General features: G+C 49.9%; 2 protein-coding genes across 3 annotated transcripts in view; both read left to right on the forward strand.

Annotated features, from left to right (window-relative positions):
* LOC144933460 (regulator of G-protein signaling 7-like) overlaps positions 1-22,056 on the forward strand; it is a 61,682-nt gene extending 39,626 nt beyond the window's left edge. Inside the window, exons 5-18 of one of the 2 annotated variants that reach the window (XM_078858232.1) lie at positions 2,937-2,988; positions 4,603-4,667; positions 6,516-6,592; positions 8,757-8,838; positions 15,393-15,467; positions 16,585-16,683; positions 16,966-17,027; positions 19,060-19,170; positions 19,682-19,807; positions 20,287-20,473; positions 21,078-21,167; positions 21,305-21,358; positions 21,483-21,524; positions 21,967-22,055. In XM_078858232.1, the coding sequence (XP_078714358.1) occupies positions 2,937-2,988; positions 4,603-4,667; positions 6,516-6,592; positions 8,757-8,838; positions 15,393-15,467; positions 16,585-16,683; positions 16,966-17,027; positions 19,060-19,170; positions 19,682-19,807; positions 20,287-20,473; positions 21,078-21,167; positions 21,305-21,358; positions 21,483-21,503 (1,101 nt within the window). In that variant the 3' untranslated portion in view covers positions 21,504-21,524; positions 21,967-22,055. Of the gene's footprint in view, positions 1-2,936; positions 2,989-4,602; positions 4,668-6,515; positions 6,593-8,756; positions 8,839-15,392; positions 15,468-16,584; positions 16,684-16,965; positions 17,028-19,059; positions 19,171-19,681; positions 19,808-20,286; positions 20,474-21,077; positions 21,168-21,304; positions 21,359-21,482; positions 21,525-21,966 lie in introns of both variants that reach the window. The other variant, XM_078858231.1, reaches the window with a different exon arrangement.
* LOC144933325 (uncharacterized) lies at positions 6,597-8,759 on the forward strand (the record flags this gene model as incomplete). Its single annotated transcript, XM_078858009.1, has 1 exon — positions 6,597-8,759. A coding segment is annotated over one exon (1,125 nt), but the record flags the coding sequence as incomplete, so codon positions are not given.
* Positions 22,057-22,936: the final 880 nt, after the last annotated feature.

Below are 22,936 nucleotides of genomic sequence, written 5' to 3' on the forward strand. Positions count from 1 at the left end.
GCACTAGGTACTCATTTACGGCTGAGTCGACCTGGGAGAGGCCCAGTAGCGGTTCAGATGCCACACGCCACCGATGTTTGCCACGAACGGGAATCGATCTTGACGCCGCCGGCGCCAAATTGTTGGCAGGTCCACTCAGCTCCAAGTCCTCCCTAAGCGCATCAGTCCATCTCTTCTCGAGCCCATTAAGCCCCATCTATCCGGCCAACCAGAAGCTGCTTGGGCATGCGGTGGCTGGGCATGCGGTGGCTGGGCATGCGGTGGCTGGGGCAAGCGGTGGCTGGGCATGCGGTGGCTGGGCATGCGGTGGCTGGGCATGCGGTGGCTGGGGCAAGCGGTGGCTGGGCATGCGGTGGCTGGGCATGCAGTGGCTGGGCGTGCCGTGGCTGTGCGTGCGGTGGCTGGGCGTGCGGTGGCTGGGCATGCGGTGGCTGGGCATGCAGTGGCTGGGGCAAGCGGTGGCTGGGCATGCGGTGGCTGGGCACGCGGTGGCTGGGCACGCGGTGGCTGGGCACGCGGTGGCTGGGCATGCGGTGGCTGGGCATGCGGTGGCTGGGCATGCGGTGGCTGGGCACGCGGTGGCTGGGGCAAGCGGTGGCTGGGCACGCGGTGGCTGGGCACGCGGTGGCTGGGCATGCGGTGGCTGGGCATGCGGTGGCTGGGCACGCGGTGGCTGGGCATGCGGTGGCTGGGCATGCGGTGGCTGGGCATGCGGTGGCTGGGCATGCGGTGGCTGGGCACGCGGTGGCTGGGCACGCGGAGGCTGGGCACGCGGTGGCTGGGCATGCGGTGGCTGGGCGTGCGGGCTACGTGACCCAGCCAACGCAGCCTCGATTTGCGGACGAGCTCATTCATGGGGCAATGCACGGATCTTGGCCAGGACCAGCGAGCCTATTTGACACAGTGCGGCCTGGCTGGCACAGGACAAAGATCCCACTACTCTTTGGTTCTTTCGAATAAAGTCACGTAGGTATAAAATAAAATAAATTAAATCACGACGTTCCGGGCACAACACAAGCGTCCATCGTCAGGTGGTTGTCCCACCTGACTTTACCGAAAGAACCAAAGAGTATGGATCCCTGCAGTCACGAAAACTTCAAATCTCGATGAAAGATCCCCCTGTTTAGCCTCAACAGACTTTTTGAGGCAAGTGCTGTGAGCGAGCACCTGTGAAGGCCGGCACGGTGCACGTACGGGTGGGTGGCCAGCACCACGCCCGACCGCCTTTGTCTCCCCACTGACGATGTTTACACACCGCACCAGGTACTCATTTCAGGCCGAGTAGACCTAACACACGCGCGTACACGCGCGCACACCAGCCCCCTCCCTCCGTGTTCATGGAGTAGAGAGGCAGCCGCGGTTATAAATGGGAAATGTTACAATGTCGAAACAGCGCCTCGGGATATGCGGCAGTGAACGCATCACATTAGCCGGGGGAAAAAGCCATTTAGCGTCACGCATTTCGCCCGCGAGTCTCGCTGGGGCTACTGAGTTTGTCTTTACGACCGAGTTTCAAACGCGAGGTGGCTCACATAGCGACCGGGGATGGGAGTCGAACCGGGTCGAGAGACCGGGGTTTGAAGGCGCCGCGCGCAGTGACCGCCCCTCGCCAAACGAATCGTCGTCGTCGTCGTGAGCCACATTGAAGTCGCCCCACACTCGTCATCGACCATGGTGTGCCCACAGTTGGATGAAGGCCTCGCCATCATCGTGGGCCAACGGTCTATCGCGTGCTGGACGAGCAATACTCCCAAAAGTCAGTCTCGTTAGCGATGCTCAGGATGGCGTATGGATGAGAAACACGGAGGTTGACAAAGAAAGTGAGAAGAAATATCAAATGTTATGAAAGGGCGCAAAGAAACACCGAAGGGTGGTCGGTTGGACGTTTGATATTCGTTTGACATTTTGCAACGGGAGCACTTAGCCACGCTATGGGATGGAAAGCACTTGTGAAAATGCCTGGTCCAACTGATTTCGTTGTAAATCCCTTAACACACTTTTACGCTTTTAATTCAATAAAGAAATGCCATAATACACGATAACGCTCTAACGGCAAAACCAGGGCACTTAGCCACACCATTCCAACTGTAATAAACTAAAGTAAGCGATGTTTTATTTGAGCAGGTAAGGCACATTGAGCTATGCAGCGCTTTTCTAGAAGCGACCTGGCCACGAATGATAGCTCAACGAAGTGACTAATGTGGAACTGTATAACGGCAGTGGATAGATGATTCTAAATGTGGAGCGAAAAACCGCAGGACCCGGATAAAAATCCACGTGGCCAGGGGGAAAAAGACACGCAAACTTCAAAAAATATAGAAGTCAGGGTCGGGATCGAACCCACGCACTCCTGCATATCAGGCGAGCTCGTTAACGCCTCGCCATCGTGGCATGGAACTGTGAATATTTCATGAGGTCAAAGAAACGTGGAGAGGTGGGGGTGCATGCTGGGAATTACACCGAGAGACAAATAGAGGTCGGGCGTGCTGCAGCCCGACTGACAAGGAAAGTAAACAATTGGGCTCGAGAAGGACACGTCACGAGAAGTGATGGGTGAGACCACTGACGGAATGACAGCCACAAGGAGGGGGGGGGGGGGACACGGCCCGAGAGGATGCCCAGTACCAACGGTGGTTGCGACGACGAGATCGGGTCATCCAGTTCAGCGGCGAGATGATGTTTGGCATCACGGAGCCTTCATTCAGAAGTGTATTGGTCATGACGGATGATGATGATGATGATGTTGGTGGTGGTGGTGAAGATCACACGTGTGGTGGTGGTGGTGAAGATCACACGTGTGATATGACATGTGGTGGTGGTGGTGAAGATCATCACGTGTGGTATGACATGTGGTGGTGGTGGTGGTGGTGAAGATCACACGTGTGGTATGACATGTGGTGGTGGTGGTGGTAATCGTGGCTAACTCGTTCTTGCAGAATCCATATTTCTGGCCTTCCAACTGCTGGGATCCCGAGAACACGGATTACGGTGAGGAGCTTCGGAGCGAGTTGGAGGCACAGAGCAGCTTCCCGAATGAACGCGATTCATAGAAATTCATCATGATCATTTATTGGGGTTTTAACCAGGGGCGGTTTCTTCATTAGGGCGATTGGGCGACGCACCACCAATCTCAGCCGTTACTGTGCCTCTGGATATAGTCCAATCAGCGTCATGTCACGTTCTGTGGAGTACCGCCTCTTTTTGGGCGATTTTACTCTGGCTGAGGATCGCCCCGTGTGGTCCCATAGACTTACATTCAAAGATGTTTTTTTTCGAACGGCGGGCGCTGCAATGCATTCTCTATGGCTTCCGGGAGGGCTCGCACTAACGTGCTTACGTCATCATACGTGCTTACATCATCATACGTAAGCACGTTTCAGTCAACAATATTATTTGTCGCTACCTAGTGGAATCTTTAATAAAAGAAACTGAGTCGATTGTAATAATAGTGAGTATAGAAACAAACAAGGAGATGTATTGTAAGAGTCACTTTATTTTTCATTAATTTTAAAGAAGTGAAGTTGCCTTTACATGCTTAACCTGTTTATTTATCCATTGCATGGGTGGACCTTATCCTTATCAATCATCCAGACATTTGCCCCCCCTGAGAGATTTTGCAGGAGCCGCCACTGGTTTTAACATAGCGCCCTCCTACACGTCGTGACGTCTCAGACCACTTGAACTACAAATACATATATATTTAATGATATGCTTTATTTCAACAATAATTATGATTTAAACTTATAACGTGAGGAATAGAACTCGCTTGTTGGTCCTGAGCGGGAATCGAACTCGGGTACCGGGTTTGTAGCGCAGCGCGCTAACCGCTACACTACCGCTCCCCATAATGCACACACACACATATACCTCCTATAATCACCCAGGAATGTCTGTCCTTAACGCTCGTGACGTCACTCCACATCGACCAGCCCCCTCATTAATAATCATGAGCGGGTGACGTCACCCAATATGGAATATTTCCCCCTCCTCTCACTAATAATCATTTGCAAGTGACATCACTCCACATCGAACAGCCCCCCTCATTAATAATCATTAGCAGGTGACGTCCTCCAAATGGACATCCCCCTCCATTCATAATAATTAGCGGGTGACGTCACTCCACATGGGGGGGGGGCGAGGCGCCTCCTCCCCCCTCCTCGGCGTCAACTCACAAGGCAGAACCCTCACGTCACGTGATCTCCGTCACGCTGTTGAGATATCAAAGTAAAAAGAACGTCTTGATGCACAAGGGATTATAACCTTTAAACGAAATAGGTCTGTGTCACCGCGCCCTTACAAATTGCACACGGATTGATGCAATGAATATCACGTCGCGGTCTGCTTTTCGCTTGCAAGTTTCAGATTTACTGCAAGTATATTAATAAAAACACACACACCTGCACACATATATATGTACATAACGCACACACACACAACACATTCCACATTAACGCAACATGTGCCTCTGTGTCTCTTGGCGTGCCTCTGTCTGCGTCTCTGTGCCAATGCGTCTCTGTGTCGATGCCGTGTGTGTCCGTGTCTGCCTGTCGCTACGTCTCTGTGCCTCTGCGTGTCTCCGTCTGTGTCCGTGTCGCGATGTAGCCGTGTATCTGTGCAAGAGGACCATGCAGAACAAGGCGAGGTTGGAACTCGCGGATTACGAGGCCGTGAGTCGCACGCGCACGGCCGTCTTTGTCTCTCCAGTGCTGATGCACGTCACTTGCACCGCTCCTGGTGTTCACTTAAGGCTGAGTCCACCTAGGGGAGGCCCACGCCAGGGTGAGATACCGCTGCTACCGATGTTAGCCGCGGCCAGGGATCAAACCCGTACGCACAGACACCTAAACCACACGACCACCAGGTATGTATGTACGTTGAACTTCTTTCGCGCCGTACGAGGCCAACCGTGCTAATCGGAGGTGCGGGGGAAGGACAACGAACTAAGGGGCCGTCCATAAATGACGTCACGCACCTAGGGGGGGGGGACAGACATTTGTGACGATGTGTGACGAGGGGGGGGGGGGTGAGAAATGTTACTATACATCAAAATGCGCAACTTTAAATAAATATAGACAACACGTTCTACTTATTTAAATTTACTTTTTGATAAATGTTTTCTCCTACAACATCAGAGTGCAGCGCCACATTAAATACGCACTACAATGACAATAGTTGAAAGCGATTTGAAGCATGTTTCATTTTTGGGGGGGGGGGCAGAGCTTTGTGACGTCATATTTGAGGGGGGTCTGACTTTTTACAACGTCGTGTGACGAGGGGGGAGGGGGTCCGAAATCGTCCAAAATCGCGTGACGTCATTTATGGACGGCCCCTTAAAAACACAAAAAAGCAGCTCTAAAGAAATGCCTTTTGAATCGAGAACACACAGAGCCGCCGCACAACCTTGAACAGACTGGGCAAGTCATCCCCGTTGAGTCTAGATTTGAAGCTTTCGTGACTGCAAGGATTCATACTCTTAGGTTTTATCGGTAAAGTCACGTAGGTAAAAAAAAATAATAAAAATAATAGGAATAATAATAGAGATAAAATAATAATAAATAGAAATAATAGAAGGAATGAAATAATTATTTAATTAACAAATTTTTTTATTTTTTTTCTATTAATAATACAAATAAAGTAAATAAAATAACAATATAAATAAAATAATTATTTTGCTTATATTTTTTTTTATATTATTTTTATTTTCTATTTTATTTTTACCTACGTGACTTGACCGAAACAACCTAAGAGTATCATCCCCGTTGAGTTAGTGAGCGGCATCCATCGCCTGGCCAAGACGACTGCATCTGGATAATTACGGTTGTAGATTGACTGGCAGATGGCCACACACACTCATCTCATCTGCATGCGGGTCGTTACGTTGGTATTCCCAGCGTAAATGCTACACCGCTGTAATGATCTCGAAATGCACGCGTACGTACAAAGATAAAGATCCCCCGCATAGACATAAAATACGTTTGTGGCAAGTGCTGCTAGCGAGTAGCACCTATGAAGGCCGGCACGGCACACGACGGGGTGGGTGGCCAGCACCACTCTCGGCCGCTTTTGTCTCCCCAGTGGCGATGTTTACACACCGCAGCAGGTGCTCATTTGAGGCTGAGTCGACCTAGGGAGGGCCCATAACCGGTTGAGATAAGTATCACCGGTGTTGGTGGTCGTGAGCGTGCACACACCTGCACGCACACGGCAACTCATTTGGTGAGACTGCGTTGGCTCGTGGTGCGAAAAATATAACAATGAACGCATTCTTCAACAGCGCCGCCTTAAAAAGAAAAGTGAGTAAGAGGCGACGTTTCAGGCGATAGTCCTTATTTGTAGCGCGTGTGCTGCGGAGAAGGGCCAGTCCAACACAGGGCACACGCATTCCTTCGCATGCATACTATAGTGATCATAGTGATGATGATTATGGTGATGACGCTGAATAAATTGGTGCAATATTGTGGTGGTGGTGATGATGATGATGACAGTTGATGATGGTGATGTGAACCCATCTGCAGGAGAGCCTAGCGCGACTGCAGAGAGCGTTCGACCGCAAGTGGGAGTTCATCTTCATGCAGGCGGAGGCGCAGGCCAGGCGAGTTCACGCACCAGAACCCAGTCCCATACAGAACCCAGTCCCATACAGAACTCAGTCCCATACAGAACCCAGTCCCATACAGAACCCAGTCCCATACAGAACCCAGCACCACCCAGAACCCAGTCCCATACAGAACCCAGTCCCACCCAGAACCCAATCCCACCCAGAACCCAGTCCCATACAGAACCCAATCCCATACAGAACCCAGTACCACCCAGAACCCAGTCCCATACAGAACCCAGTCCCATACAGAACTCAGTCCCATACAGAACCCAGTCCCACACAGAACCCAGTCCCATACAGAACCCAGTCCCACCCAGAACCCAGTCCCATACAGAACTCAGTCCCATACAGAACCCAGTCCCACCCAGAACCCAGTCCCATACAGAACTCAGTCCCATACAGAACCCAGTCCCACACAGAACTCAGTCCCATACAGAGCCCAGTCACACCCAGAACCCAGTCCCATACAGAACCCAGTCCCATACAGAACCCAGTCCCATCCAGAACCCAGTCCCATACAGAACCCAGTCCCACACAGAACCCAGTCCCATACAGAACCCAGTCCCACCCAGAACCCAGTCCCACACAGAACTCAGTCCCATACAGAACCCAGTCCCATACAGAACCCAGTCCCACACAGAACCCAGTCCCACACAGAACCCAGTCCCATATAGAACCCAGTCCCATACAGAACCCAGTCCCACACAGAACTCAGTCCCATACAGAGCCCAGTCACACCCAGAACCCAGTCCCATACAGAACCCAGTCCCATACAGAACCCAGTCCCACCCAGAACCCAGTCCCATCCAGAACCCAGTCCCATACAGAACTCAGTCCCATACAGAACCCAGTCACACCCAGAACCCAGTCCCATACAGAACCCAGTCTCATACAGAACCCAGTCCCACCCAGAACCCAGTCCCATCCAGAACCCAGTCCCATACAGAACTCAGTCCCATACAGAACCCAGTCCCATACAGATCCCAGTCCCATACAGAACCCAGTCCCATCCAGAACCCAGTCCCACCCAGAACCCAGTCCCATACAGAACCCAGTCCCATACAGAACCCAGTCTCATACAGAACCCAGTCCCATACAGAACCCAGTCCCATACAGATCCTAGTCCCACCCAGAACCCAGTCCCATACAGAACCCAGTCCCATACAGAACCCAGTCCCATACAGAACCCAGTCTCATACAGATCCCAGTTCCACCCAGAACCCAGTCCCATACAGAACCCAGTCCCATACAGAACCCAGTCTCATACAGATCCCAGTCCCACCCAGAACCCAGTCCCATACAGAACCCAGTCCCACCCAGAACCCAGTCCCATACAGAACCCAGTCCCATACAGAACCCAGTCTCATACAGAACCCAGTCTCATACAGATCCCAGTCCCACCCAAAACCCAGTCCCACCCAGAACCCAGTCCCATCCAGAACCCAGTCCCACCCAGATCCCAGTCCCATACAGATCCCAGTCCCACCCAGATCCTAGTCCCACCCAGAACCCAGTCCCATCCAGAACCCAGTCCCACCCAGAACCCAGTCCCACCCAGAACCCAGTCCCATACAGAACCCAGTCCCATCCAGAACCCAGTCCCACCCAGATCCCAGTCCCATACAGATCCCAGTCCCACCCAGATCCTAGTCCCACCCAGATCGTAGTCCCACCCAGAACCCAGTCCCATCCAGAACCCAGTCCCACCCAGAACCCAGTCCCACCCAGAACCCAGTCCCATCCAGAACCCAGTCCCACCCAGATCCTAGTCCCACCCAGAACCCAGTCCCACCCAGAACCCAGTCCCACCCAGAACCCAGTCCCATCCAGAACCCAGTCCCACCCAGATCCTAGTCCCACCCAGAACCCAGTCCCACCCAGAACCCAGTCCCACCCAGAACCCAGTCCCATCCAGAACCCAGTCCCACCCAGATCCTAGTCCCACCCAGAACCCAGTCCCATCCAGAACCCAGTCCCACCCAGAACCCAGTCCCACCCAGAACCCAGTCCCACCCAGAACCCAGTCCCACCCAGAACGAGAACTGCGAAGCCCAGTATAAACCAATGAAGATGTTGTTATTATTGTTCTAATCACGGCGAGGTTTAAGAAGAGAATGCCACGAATTCCGAGTGGTCGCATGTCTCGCGCGGCGCCCAGGGTCGACCGCAAGAGGGAGAAGCTGGAGAGGAAGGTGATGGAGAGCCAGGAGCGCGCCTTCTGGGATGTGCACAGACCCGTGGTGAGAGGCCCTCACTTGGCTCAACGTCGTCTGCCTCTCGGCGGAATAGCACGGGACGAAAGTTTGTCAAGCACGGAGCACGGACGCGTGGATTGTTCCTCCGTGTGAAACATTTAGAATCTCGATTTAAAGCTTTCGTGGCTGCAGGGATTCATCTTCTTGGTTCTTTCGGTAAAGTCACGTAGAAGGGAAATAATAAAATAATAAAAATAAAACATTATAAAATAATTCTCACGACGTTTCGGCCACAACGCAAGCAGCCGTCCTCGGGTGAAGAACAGGTCAGACGCTGTCTTCCCGACAGACCTGTTCTTCACCTGAGGACGGCTGCTTGCGTTGTGGCCGAAACGTCGTGAGAATTGTATTTTATTATGTTTTATTTATATTATTTTATTTTTCCCTTCTACGTGACTTTACCGAAAGAACCAAGAAGACATTTAGACTCATTCTGCCTGCGGTGGTGCCTCTGTTCCTGTGCCACCACCGTGGACGAATACGCGGGGGGGGGGGCTTCATCCCCGCACTGAGCTTTTGGTTGTGGACTAAAAATAAGTGATATTGAAAAAATATATATTTTTAAAACACGCTTTAATCAAATGTACCGTACTAGTAATGGAATAACTCCACGACTCCAGGAAGTGGCCCCGAAGCTTGCCATAACGTAAGGGGCCGTGGTCAATTACAGCCAACGTCAGTTGAGCGTGGACAATTAGACCCAAGCCGAAACATAACATATAAAAAAGAATGTTTAAAAATATATGTTTTTTTCATTATAGAATATAGTATTGTCATCAGTATGACATAAGTATACCAAGTTTGCAGTCGATACCACATTGGGAAGTGGGTTAAAATTGAGTTACAATATTTGAGGATACGACAAGAACGACAACAACAGGCAGAGTGAGTTAAATAAAAGCGTGTAAAACCCATCGCAGAACGACGAACAAACACCTTTCACTAAACCCATAGTGCAAGTAGGATGACGACGACAACGACGATGCTTTCAAAATGTTGCCAATCAGCCATCCGACAATTGTGTTCCGTCGTGAGCAATCGCAACCAACCACAACCAAACACTCGAGGAAATGTTCTGACCGCTCTGCGGATCAGCTGGCGTCCTCTCAAAACACAAGCTTGCCTTTTTTTTGAAAAGGGGAACTTTGGGGCAATTTTTTTTTGGTGAACTGGTATGTTGAACTTAGTTCACACTGTACGTAGCCAACCGTGCGAATCTGAGGTGCGTGGAAAGCACGACAACCGAAACACGAAAAACTAAATAAATTCGTCTTTAATTTTGGTTTAAAAGCGCATGGCACCGGTGGCTTCCCCCTCTCGGAAGGGAGAGCATCCCGGGTGAATCTGTGACAGGCATTGGTCGGTCAGATTTACCATTCCCTTCGTCAGAATTTCCATTCCGACGGGCGACAAACTAATCACCATTGCCGGTGATGGATAAGTGGGGGGGGGGGCTGGCGGAATACGACGTTGAGCCCACGGCGTGCGGGATCACGTGGTATGCGAGTCCGGGCCGGAGCCAGACCGCCCCCCCCCCTCCTGCCGCCCCCCTCGTGGGAGCGAGTGCCTCCAGCCACTCATTTGCATACTGATGAGATAAACGCGCCCTTGCACGGCGCCGTGTGTGTGCGTGCGCGCGCGTGCGCGTATGTAGATGTGTGTGTGTGTATGTAGGTGTGTGTATGTAGGTGTGTGTGTGTAGGTGTGTGTGTAGATGTGTGTGTGTATGTAGGTGTGTGTGTAGGTATGTGTGTATGTATGTAGATGTGTGTATGTAGATGTGTGTGTGTATGTAGGTGTGTGTATGTAGATATGTGTGTGTAGGTGTGTGTGTGTAGATGTGTGTGTGTGTAAGTGTGTGTGTGTATGTAAATGTGTGTATGTAGATGTGTGTGTGTGTATGTAGGTGTGTGTGTGTAGGTATGTGTGTGTGTATGTAGATGTGTGTATGTAGATGTGTGTGTGTATGTAGGTGTGTGTATGTAGATGTGTGTGTGTGTAGATGTGTGTGTGTGTAAGTGTGTGTGTGTGTATGTAGATGTTTGTGGGGGAGCGGTGGTGTAGCGGTGAGCACGCTGCGCTACGAACCCGGCGGCCCGGGTTCGATTCCAGCTCACAGCCAGCTCACAGCCAACACTCAGTGACGATTATCTGAACCGGTCCTGGGCCTTCCATAGGTCGACTCAGCCTCAAATTACTACCTGGTGCGGTGTGTAAACATCGCCACTGGGGAGACAAAGGCGGCCGAGCGTGGTGTTGGCCACCCCACCCCCTCGTGTGCCGTTTTGGCCTTCTTAGGGGCTCGCTAACAGCCTTTGCCCCCAAAATTCTGTTAAGGCTATACGGGGGATCTTTGTTCTTGTCATTGTGGATGTGTGTATGGAGCTGGGTTCGAGCTCACGGATCACGGCTGTGGAGAATATTTGAACCGACCCTCACTTCGTGCTGTGCGTAAACATCCTCATTAGGGAGACAAAGGCGGCCCTAGCCACCTGCACCCTCGTGTGGTGCCGTGCCGTCCTTCATAGGTGCTCGCTAACAGAATTCGCCCCAATACTGTAGTCTGTTAAAGGCTACGGGGGGTATCTTTGTGGTTGTGTCTGTTGTAGATGTTTGTGTGTGAACGTGTTTCGTGATGTGCCTGTGAGCTGTGTGTGTGAACGTGTCTGCTTGGAATAGCTGTTAATCTCCTTGATGACGAACGCTTGTGTTGCGATCGAAACGTCGTAGTTTTTTTGTTATTTTTTAGTTATTTTATTTGAACCTATCTACGTGACTTTACCGAAAGACCCAAAGAATATCGCTGCTAATATTGTACACTGCAGAATTTACCCAACGACGAGTTGATTCTCGACCACGGCTCACATGGATATTGTTGGTCCGGTTATCGACCCGGACAGACTCGGCTGAAATGAATCCCAATCTCATGATAAACCCGTCTTTGTCACCGTCACCAACTCTCGTTCAACATATATATTAATCACGGTCGCCCAACGCTGCCCTCTTTCGTATTCGTACGATCCTTACAATTATTTTCTGACTCCGGACTGCCTTATTGCGCTAGTTTACCCAGGAAAGCCTCACCGAGTCTCCACTATTTTCTCAGGATGTTCCCACCAAGTATTCGCAGTTAGAAGCCGGTGTATTTAACCTACTTAAGTAAATTTTTTGTATCCAAATTGAGCCAATTTTGACCATGAATACCGCAACTGGGACCCCCCCCCCTGACCCCGAGCGCGAAGAGCGAAACGGTGACAAAACGACGGACAGAAAGCCCTCTGCCCCGTGCACCCAAAGCCATCAACAGTTCACGGACGACGGCGTTGTGGTCCACTTGGGTTCTTGGGTCACTATCAAACGGTCCCGAAAGAAAGCGGTGGCTCCTGCGTTGTGTTCGTCTCGTCTTCGGTGACCATGTGTTTGTGTCGTGACCGAAGATGAAGATGACCACAGTGCAGTTTTCTTTCTTCCAGGAACTGTTGACGGGTTTTGCGGAACGCACGAGAGGCAGAGTGACTTTTTCTAGAAGCTTCTGTCTGTTATTTGAAGCCGATGGATGTTCGGGCCGCGCAGGTGTTTCCGTTACGATCGTGAGTTTTTCTCGTCATTTACAGACGTTTCATATGATGATTCGGGCAACATGCGTACAGACCATACGGCTACGGGCAGTACAAACGAGACGATACAAACGAGACGGTTCTAAAGAAGGCGGACAGTAGAGACAGAACAAAACGCAACAACGGACAATCCATTTGAGACAAGTCCAGACGAGGCACCGCAATGGAGACGGGGCAGTGCACGCGAGACGTGAGCGGTCGTTGATTGGAGCCTCACTGTCAAAGGTTGGCGTCCCGACGCGTCGTGTCACGAGTCGAGATGCGACGTCGACGATTGGAGAATGGGGGGGGGGGGTTCCAACCACCACGTGTCCCTCTGGCACAACCCAAGTTCACTCGCCGTTATGGTGCCACGTCCCGTACACAACATCTCTACTGCCCCCCACCCCCCTAGACAACATCTCTACTGCCCCCCCCCACTCCCGCATCCGAGAGGAGTTAACTACCTCGCCTGGTGTACAGGAGATCGTGGGTTCGATTTTGACCCTGGCGCCTGCTGCTGTATATTTGGAGTTCGCGTATTCTCTCTCTCTCCTCGCGGTCGCGTCTATTTTTCTCCAGGCGCTCCGGTCTTTCCCTCCACATTTAGAATGAACGCGCGTTCAGCGTATTTAGCCGCTATACATTTCCACACGAAAAGCCAAATCATTGAGCTATCATCTGTGATAGCCAGATCGCTTCTGAAAAAGAGCGATGCAACTCGGTCGGCCTTACCTTTTAAAGTAAATAAAAAAAAGACGACAGTAGTTAGTGGCGTAGCGATTGAGTGTTCAAGGTGCAACTCTGCACCAGTGTCCCGGCACCGGAGGAGGGGCCCATGCCAACCGCGCTGAGCACGTGGACAGACCCATGGGCAAGAGCCACGGCTCTGGGAGACAGTCGCTCTAGAGTCGCTCCGTTGGACGCGTGGCAGAACGGAGGAGGGCAGCTTGCCGAGGCAGACGTCGCAGTGACGAACCAGAGGTCGGTTGATCAAAGGGGAGACGACGTTAAAGCCAGATGTGTGGTGGTGGTTGGTTGGTTTGTGGTGGTGGTGGTGGTGATGCGAACGTGGGAGCGCTTCTTTAAAAGCCCGGTTGTCGACGGTTTCAGTTTTCAGTTTAATTTATTCGGTATAACCCTGTGAGCCATTCGGCTCTTGACTCGGGTGCAACCGCAACAAAACAAAAACATGAACAAGAAAACATCTTAAAGTGACTACACGCAACAGAAAATTCCTGGAATAAACAGCAAAGTCTTCCAGAAGAAAAACCGCATTTCAACGAATCATTCTGCGCCCAACGTGGGGGGGGGGGGGGGTTAACAAGGCGATAGCTCATAGGCATCCTGGCGATGAAACTGCAAGGGGCAGACCTTGAACACTGAGTTGTCGCAACTGTGCAATAGCTGAGGAATCGAGCATAAGGAAGGAAGCTACGTCAAGGTGTGGTGGCATTGCAGGCATTGAAGGAAGGTATTGCAGGCATTGAAGGAAGGTATTGCAGGCATTGAAGGAAGGCATTGCAGGCATTGAAGGAAGGTATTGCAGGCATTGAAGGAAGGTATTGCAGGCATTGAAGGAAGGTATTGCAGGCATTGAAGGAAGGTATTGCAGGCATTGAAGGAAGGTATTGCAGGCATTGAAGGAAGGTATTGCAGGCATTGAAGGAAGGTATTGCAGACATTGAAGGAAGGTATTGCAGACATTGAAGGAAGGTATTGCAGACATTGAAGGAAGGTATTGCAGGCATTGAAGGAAGGTATTGCAGGCATTGAAGGAAGGCATTGCAGGCATTGAAGGAAGGTATTGCAGGCATTGAAGGAAGGTATTGCAGGCATTGAAGGAAGGTATTGCAGGCATTGAAGGAAGGTATTGCAGGCATTGAAGGAAGGTATTGCAGGCATTGAAGGAAGGTATTGCAGGCATTGAAGGAAGGTATTGCAGACATTGAAGGAAGGTATTGCAGACATTGAAGGAAGGTATTGCAGACATTGAAGGAAGGTATTGCAGGCATTGAAGGAAGGTATTGCAGGCATTGAAGGAAGGTATTGCAGGCATTGAAGGAAGGCATTGCAGGCATTGAAGGAAGGTATTGCAGGCATTGAAGGAAGGTATTGCAGGCATTGAAGGAAGGTATTGCAGGCATTGAAGGAAGGTATTGCAGGCATTGAAGGAAGGTATTGCAGGCATTGAAGGAAGGTATTGCAGGCATTGAAGGAAGGTATTGCAGACATTGAAGGAAGGTATTGCAGACATTGAAGGAAGGTATTGCAGGCATTGAAGGAAGGTATTGCAGGCATTGAAGGAAGGTATTGCAGGCATTGAAGGAAGGTATTGCAGGCATTGAAGGAAGGTATTGCAGGCATTGAAGGAAGGTATTGCAGGCATTGAAGGAAGGTATTGCAGGCATTGAAGGAAGGTATTGCAGACATTGAAGGAAGGTATTGCAGACATTGAAGGAAGGTATTGCAGGCATTGAAGGAAGGTATTGCAGGCATTGAAGGAAGGTATTGCAGGCATTGAAGGAAGGTATTGCAGGCATTGAAGGAAGGTATTGCAGGCATTGAAGGAAGGTATTGCAGGCATTGAAGGAAGGTATTGCAGGCATTGAAGGAAGGTATTGCAGGCATTGAAGGAAGGTATTGCAGACATTGAAGGAAGGTATTGCAGACATTGAAGGAAGGTATTGCAGGCATTGAAGGAAGGTATTGCAGGCATTGAAGGAAGGTATTGCAGGCATTGAAGGAAGGTATTGCAGGCATTGAAGGAAGGTATTGCAGGCATTGAAGGAAGGTATTGCAGGCATTGAAGGAAGGTATTGCAGGCATTGAAGGAAGGTATTGCAGGCATTGAAGGAAGGTATTGCAGGCATTGAAGGTCTTGAAGGTCTTGAAGGTCTTGCCCGTGGTGACTCCTCTCGATGTGCTCCCGCCCCCCGCCAGCCCGGCTGCGTCAACATCCTCGAGTTGGACATCAAGAAGTCAAGTCGCAAAATCAACTCGGGCAGAGCTCACAAGGTGCGACCCCTCACCCTGGCGGAGCCGTCGAGTGCGCAGGCGGTGCAACTGCGCCGAGGCCCAGGCCCCATGCATCTCCACAATAATATGGCATCGGACAACGGTGCTCCGTTTCATTCATTTTCGCCGGGCCCCTTGCTCGAACCAGGCTACTCCGCTGTCTCGCCTCTACCACCTCCTTCCCCGCCTTGTGCATGGAGACGCGACAGTTGTCGTCACACTGCCGATGTCTCCGATGTGCCCAATGCTGCCCGTCCTGCCCCCATCCTCTCTCCCCATGCAGTGCCGGACTATCCCAGTAGCACAAGTAGCTGCATATGCTACGGGCTCCGCACTTTCAAGGGCCCCGCGCTAAATGCTTTCAATCTATCAATTCCGTTATGGGACCTCCTTTGCCAGTACCAAAATATGAGAAGAGGTTTTTCCCTTTTTGCTGGCAACAAAACAGCTGTGTTAAGATGTTAAAACACCAAACTGAAACCTTTTACAAGGAATCATGTCTGCATTAACCACAATACTTGTGGTCAAAAAGCCTCGTCTCAAACGGTGTTAGACCAGAGGTCTAACACCGTTTGAGACTAGGCTCAAAAGAAAGCTGTCTCTGATGTGGACCAATCAGTATCAAAGACAATGCATATACTTCAGAGTATGTTTTTGTTTGCATTTTGACCACAAGTATTGTGGTTAAAGCAGACATGATTCCTTGTAAAAGGTTTCAGTTTGGTGTTTTAACATCTTAACACAACTGTTTTGTTGCCAGAAAAAAGGTGAAAACCTATTCTCTATCAATTCCGGTTCGGTGATTCTGCACTTGCTCTATTGCTACAGTACTATACCGCCTTTAACTTTTATGAACGACTGGGTGTTTAAGGTTAGCGATTTGTCGTTTTATCTGGTTGTATAGCAAATGAAAAAATACAATTACTTTACTATGCAAGTAAAAAACTTCGTTTTAATATTTACGTGCTTTTTTTATTTAGGGCCCCTTAATAACAACATTTGCTACAGGCCCCGCATTAGCTTAATCCGGCACTGTCCCCACGTCCCCCTAACTGACCCCGTCTCCAACGTTGTCCCCCCCCCCTGCTCTCCCCACCGCCCCCCCAAAAAACTAAAGTCTGTCTATGGACTCAAGGAGGAGGGACGGGCTGACGGATCTCCACCCTCGCCGCCTCCAGATGTCAAACGGCCAAGCATGGAGGAGCTCAAACGGCAGGTCGGGTTTACAAACACGTTGTGCCCCACGCGTTATCGATCCACTGCTAGACGAAGGCTTCCCCGTGTCAGTGTTAGTCATGGGGGTTGTTTGACCACTCTTAACCACGATGGTCAGTGTGGGTTGATGAGGAGGTGGGGTGGGAGGGGAGGTTGGTGCCAGGACTGGATCAGTATCACTCGCCAGCCACTGCCCTTAGCCATGGCTGGGATTTTAATTAATGTGATTGTGATGATGATCGTGATGATGATCGTGATGGTGACAATGACGTCTCCGTTTCAGGTGCGGTTCATGCACGCGCAGATGGAGCGGCATGGCATGAAAACGTCCAAAGTGGCGGACAGGTAAGTGTGGGAGAGAGGTCAGTGTGTGAGAGAGGTCAGTGTGTGAGAGAGGTCAGCGTGGGGAAGGGGTCAGTGTGGGAGAGAGGTCAGTGTGTGAGAGAGGTCAGTGTGTGAGAGAGGTCAGTGTGGGAGAGAGGTCAGTGTGGGAGAGAGGTAAATTTTAAACAGAGGTGATGGACACCTAAATGTGCGGCATGGTCAAAACGAACGGAAATGCTCACCGAGGAAGCCAGAATACTTAACAAAGCGGTATTGTTGTACCAGAGAGGTTCAATAAGGGCAACAACTTCCAATAATTCTCTCTCGTGTGATTTTTTTTTTAGAAACCGCGAATTGAATGAAAAGAGCTTCACAACTCATCAGATTCCCTTCCAGTATAAATACTTATTCTGATTCTGAATCGTGGTGACATTCATCGACTGGGTGGAGCAGCCGCACTCAGACAACAACAACAACAACAAAAAACCACGGGAGGCCCGTGGTTTTTTGTCAGTCAATTACGCGGAGCGTGTGCCCGATGTCCTTGTCCATTTTCAAACATCCAACGGGGCAGTCCTGTTTTTTTCTTTCTTTAGAAAACGCAACTTCTGAGCGATTTATTTGATTGACGTTCCAAAACCGTGTCCCTATGACTTGTGTGACATGTACCCATTTCCGACTTGTCCGTCATCCCAGATCAACGTCTCAGTTGGCCCGAACCACTTATGTTCAAATGACAATCGCGCTCGGATCCGATTTGCAGTGAACGTGTCCATGGCGGAGTGTCGTTTGTTCGGTACGTTTGTCGTTGCAGCCTCAGAAGACGCAAAATAATAATAATAGCGAGCTGCACTGCTGCGTCCTTAAATCTTGACTTCAAGCTTTCGTGGATGCAGGAATTCATATTCGTTGTGTCTTTCGGTAAAGTCACGTAGAGAGGTTGAAAGAAAATAAATAATTAAAAAACTACGACGTTTCGATGACGATCGCTTGTGTTGTGATCGAAACGTCGTATCTTTTTAAATCCGTTATATTAAGTTCACTTGCTTGCTTGCGCGCTTACGACCGTGCAAATCTTTCGGTCGTTTTTTAACCCACTTCCCGTGATCCAATCGAGCTGACATTTTGCACACAGACTCGTTGTGCGTGACAATTTATTTTCGTGAAAAAATTTTTCCTAAAATGTCCACTTTTTAGGAAAAAAAAAATGTCATATTTAATTTAAAATACCAATGTGATCAAAATGAAACTCTTACTCAAGAAAAACAGAAATGAATAATAAAATAAAACCGATGCCACGCATATAAAGGATTTATAGTGAAAAACTTTGTTTTTACGGGTTAATTTTTTTAAATTTCAACCTATCTACGTGAGTTTACCGAAAGACACAAAGAATATGCCGTGTCCTTGTTCGAAGGAGCCTGCAACCGTGACACGTCTGCCATCTGGTGGCAACAACATATGCAGAAACATTGCACGCTCGCCATTGCCGCAGCCACCATTCAACTGGCACGGTTAGCATAATTAACAGAATCGCAGTGTGGATATCTGAAGGATAGGGGTGGGGGTGGGGGCTAGACCACCTGTCACCTCCGATGAGCACGGCTGGCTACGTACAATGCAAAAGAATGTCAACATACATCAATTAAACTATGTTTATTTGAGCAGGTAAGACCCGCTGAGCTATATAGCTATTTTTTCTAGAAACGACCTGGCCACATATTACAGCTCAACGAAGTGGCTTATCACGTGGACATTCAGAGCAGCCAAATATATTAAAGTCTAAACGCATGTTTCTTAATGTGGAAGGGTAAACCGCAAGAACACGCAGAGAAATCCACGCGACCACGGGGAAGAGAACACGCAAACTACAGGGATGGAACCTCCGACCTCCTGTAGCCCAGGCGAGGTAGTTAACGTCTCGCCACCGTGACGCACGTCCTTGCATACCTGGCGTGCAGCATTGGCAGTGAGCGGAGAACTCATTCCAAAGCGCTTGCTCCCTGACTGACTGACTGCCCCCCTCCCTCCCCTCCCCCCGTTGATGCCCAAGCCTCATCGCCTACTCGGAGCAGTACACGGACTACGACCCGTTTCTGACACCGCCAGACCCCTCCAACCCCTGGGCTTGCGACGACGCCAGCTTGTGGGAGCTGGAGGCCAGGTGAGCCCTGGAGACAGGCCCCTTGCAGCACACTCCCCACAACTCTCGACCTGCCACTCGTCATCACCCACCACCAACCACCACCACCACCCACCACCACCACCCACCACCACCACCAATACCACCACCCACCACCACCACCAATACCACCACCACCCACCACCACCACCACCCACCACCACCCACCACCACCACCCACCACCACCACCAATACCACCATCCACCACCACCACCCACCACCACCACCAATACCACCACCCACCACCACCACCACCCACCACCACCACCACCACCACCACCACCCACCACCACCACCCACCACCACCACCACCACCCACCACCACCCACCACCATCCACCACCACCACCCACCACCACCACCAATATCACCACCCACCACCACCACCACCCACCACCACCCACCACCCACCACCACCACCCACCTTCTGTCCACCCCACCCACCCACCCCTGACCGTGCCGTTGTCTCCCCCCCCCCAACTCCGCCGTGCAGAAAAGAGCCGAGCCACCAGCGGGTGGTGCGGTGGGGGTTCTGCATGGACGAGGTGCTCAAGGACTCGGTGGGGCAGGAGCAGTTCCTGCGATTCCTGCAGTCAGAGTTCAGCTCCGAGAACCTGCAGTGAGTGAGGGAGCTACGCAAGCGGACACCACCTCCATCACAATTAGCCCTCCGCTCGTGCAGAACATCGCTCTTATTTTAATTAATTACGGACCTCTCGTCTCATTCAATACACAACCCCCACCTCATCAAATTCCAGTTTGTCCTATCCAAGTCAGAACTCTCATCTCATCCAGGAACGACACTTTCTCGGCCAATACAGAACGCTCGTCTCATCCAGAGCAGAAACTCCATCTCCTCAAGAGTCATCCAACGCAAAGCCCTTTGATGATCTGAACAAATCCCAAACCAGCTCTACATATTTGATAAATAACTCCCATTACACGTTGATTCCTGGTCTCATCGAATCAACTCCTGCAATACGGTGATGTTGGGTGGTCGATATAGCGAGTCCCAGTGCACCTCTGCAGACCACTGGGGCATTGTGGCACGCGTATAACGATAATAATACCAGATCATTCCCGTGTGCCGTGCCCCAGGTTCTGGGTGGCTGTGCAGGAACTTAAGCGCCTGCCGTTGCGGAAGGTGGCAGATCGTGCCCGGGAGATCTGGCAAGAGTTCCTGGAGCCTGGGGCACCCAACACCATCAACCTCGACTCGCACAGCTTCGAGCGCACAGCACACAACGTGCGGGAACCCGGCAGATTCGCCTTCCAGGATGCGCAGGTCTCGGCCGCAGCTCCCCCCTTCCCTCCCTCCCTCCCTCCACCGTCACGTGCCAGAGGTCTGCCCTCTTGTGAGATCAGACAGGGGGTATGGTCGCTCCATCAACGGATTGGCTGGTGACTGAAACAGCTTTGTAAAGGCTGCGGTTGTGCGAGTGTATGTAATATTTAAAAAAAATTCTGACTCCCTTTCCGTGGTTTACAATCCAGGGAAAGTCATAATTCTTCCCCTAAATCGAAATATCCGAGTGACATGGCAAGTCGTGAGTGGCTTCAGCGCTACGAGTTTAAAGTTCACTCCCCATGATCACAAGTTGGCGTAAAACCATCTTCGTCAATAATACGGTTTTTTTCTCTCCAGTTGCTAATTTCCCACGTGTTTAATATGGTGACGGACTGGTAAAAAAAAACATGCAGACTGCTTCCACGGAGTTGTGGTGCTTGTACACCACTGATAGGATGCCTTAGCTTTACTTAAAACTTTAATTTCCATGTCCGTGTAGTTTCCATCAATCAAATGTTTGTTTTAGCTTTGTCAAGTGTCTGAGGTTGTAAAGTGTCGCATACCGGTCTTAATTGGTTTGCATTGGCCTGCATTTCAACAGGAGCACATTTACATGCTGATGAAAAATGACAGCTACGCCAGATTTCTGCGGTCCAACAACTATCAAGAACTTCTGGCGGCCAGAAAGATGGTAACTAACGCAGCATTAAAATTACTATTTAACATTTGAAAATTATTGAAATGTTTGTACATTTACAGAAATGTCAAATGCAAGCACCCCAGTTTTGCTCTAAAACAGCATTTTGTTTAATGTCCTAATTTTCCAAGTCTGACCATGACCAAGACAGACGGACCTCGTTTGAGAAGTTCACGCGGAATGTGGTGGGTAACGCACGCGTCTTGTACTTTTTCTTCATAACTGTGGGGTACCGATGTCAGTCACCTGTACAAGTGTATTTTGGTGAAATGCGTTAAGGCGGAATACGGTTTGTTTCCCTGTGCACAGAAAAGTATGAACTTGTTTTGAGGTGTTCACCCGAGGGCAGAGGTAATAAGGGTCCTTGTATGCGTGTTGCTTTAATAGAGCAGCATCATTACTCCACTGTCAGCTCCACTCCGTCTGCTCTGTGCATCTATATCCATTTCTTCCAAACGTCCACAACATCCACTGCTGGACATGATCTGCAACCCGCCAAAATCGGCATTGCAAACAAGTGCAGCTCTGAGACATGCATTTTATTTTGGAAGTGTAAAAAAACATTTTACAAAGCAAAATAAAAAAAAAAATTATTGTGCATTTGCATGTGTACTTGTTGCCAAAGCTATGGACTGCTTTTCCATCCACATCAGCTCTCCATTTCAGCTTTTGTCTACATCAGCTTCAAAAACCCTAAGCCATCCATATAAGTAAAATATACAGCATATAGTTTCGCTCTTCACGTCAATTCAGTTTACATTGTAATACGCATACTGCATTCTATTGTGTGCAGGAATTGTCCTTAAGAGGCAGAAGACACAGACCATCATCTGCCAGAGCGGCTTCATCGAATTGAGCCTTCACGAGTCTCGAGGGAAGGGATCCTGAGACATCGCCTGGAAGCAAGATCAACTTCTTTTGCGAATGCTTCTCATGTGCTGCTAATTGATGTGTCCACACGCCCACTTGGACATTACCGCCACTCACATTTGTGTTCTATTTTATATCCTGTACAGAAATGTTTTTTATCAAATATAGCACATGGGTTACTCCCCACCTGTTTCAGAACATAGGGTATAACAACGGTACAGTGTTATCTACTTTAAAGCAATGTTACTGGGCTGTGCGAGCACTGACAAATGTTGTTCATCATGAGCTTGTGACAAACTTAAACCACAAAAGTGCCACTATAACTAGGGCAAAGTTTCGTTTATTATTTTAAGCAATTTATATTTGCCGTTAAATGAATACCCTGTTTGTTTTCCATCAAGCACAACTTGTAAGCTAAGCCAATTTACTTGGACATTGTTGACAAACCCAATATGTTGCTTGTAATTAAACACGTCTCCACAAGGGCTCTGTATTACTCAAGCTATACTCATGTCGATGCACACATTACGTATCTGTATATTCAACTTTCGGGCCAGTGCTCTACATAAACAACCTTCAGTCATAAAAAGTCAACTTTAATCCTATAAAGCTCGCAGCTCTCGTATAATACGCCAAGACATTCAATCAGGTGGCGGAAAGTGGAAGTCGGTGATACAAAATTCACGGATCACTTGGCGCAGCGTCCAGCGTATGCATTAAGTCTAACCTACGGTACGCGATCTCTCCAACACAAAGGACACTTCCTGAAATTCACTCTGGACCCCTGTGGAGCAGCATGTGCGGCAACAGCATTAGCAACCTCAGGTATTTAGGTGTTCTGCAATAGTTTAACACAGACAACATGATACAATAAAATGCTCTGTCAATAACAC

This window comes from Lampetra fluviatilis, chromosome 7, assembly GCF_964198595.1.
Source record: "Lampetra fluviatilis chromosome 7, kcLamFluv1.1, whole genome shotgun sequence".
In the NCBI taxonomy this organism is placed as follows: Eukaryota; Metazoa; Chordata; class Hyperoartia; order Petromyzontiformes; family Petromyzontidae; genus Lampetra; species Lampetra fluviatilis.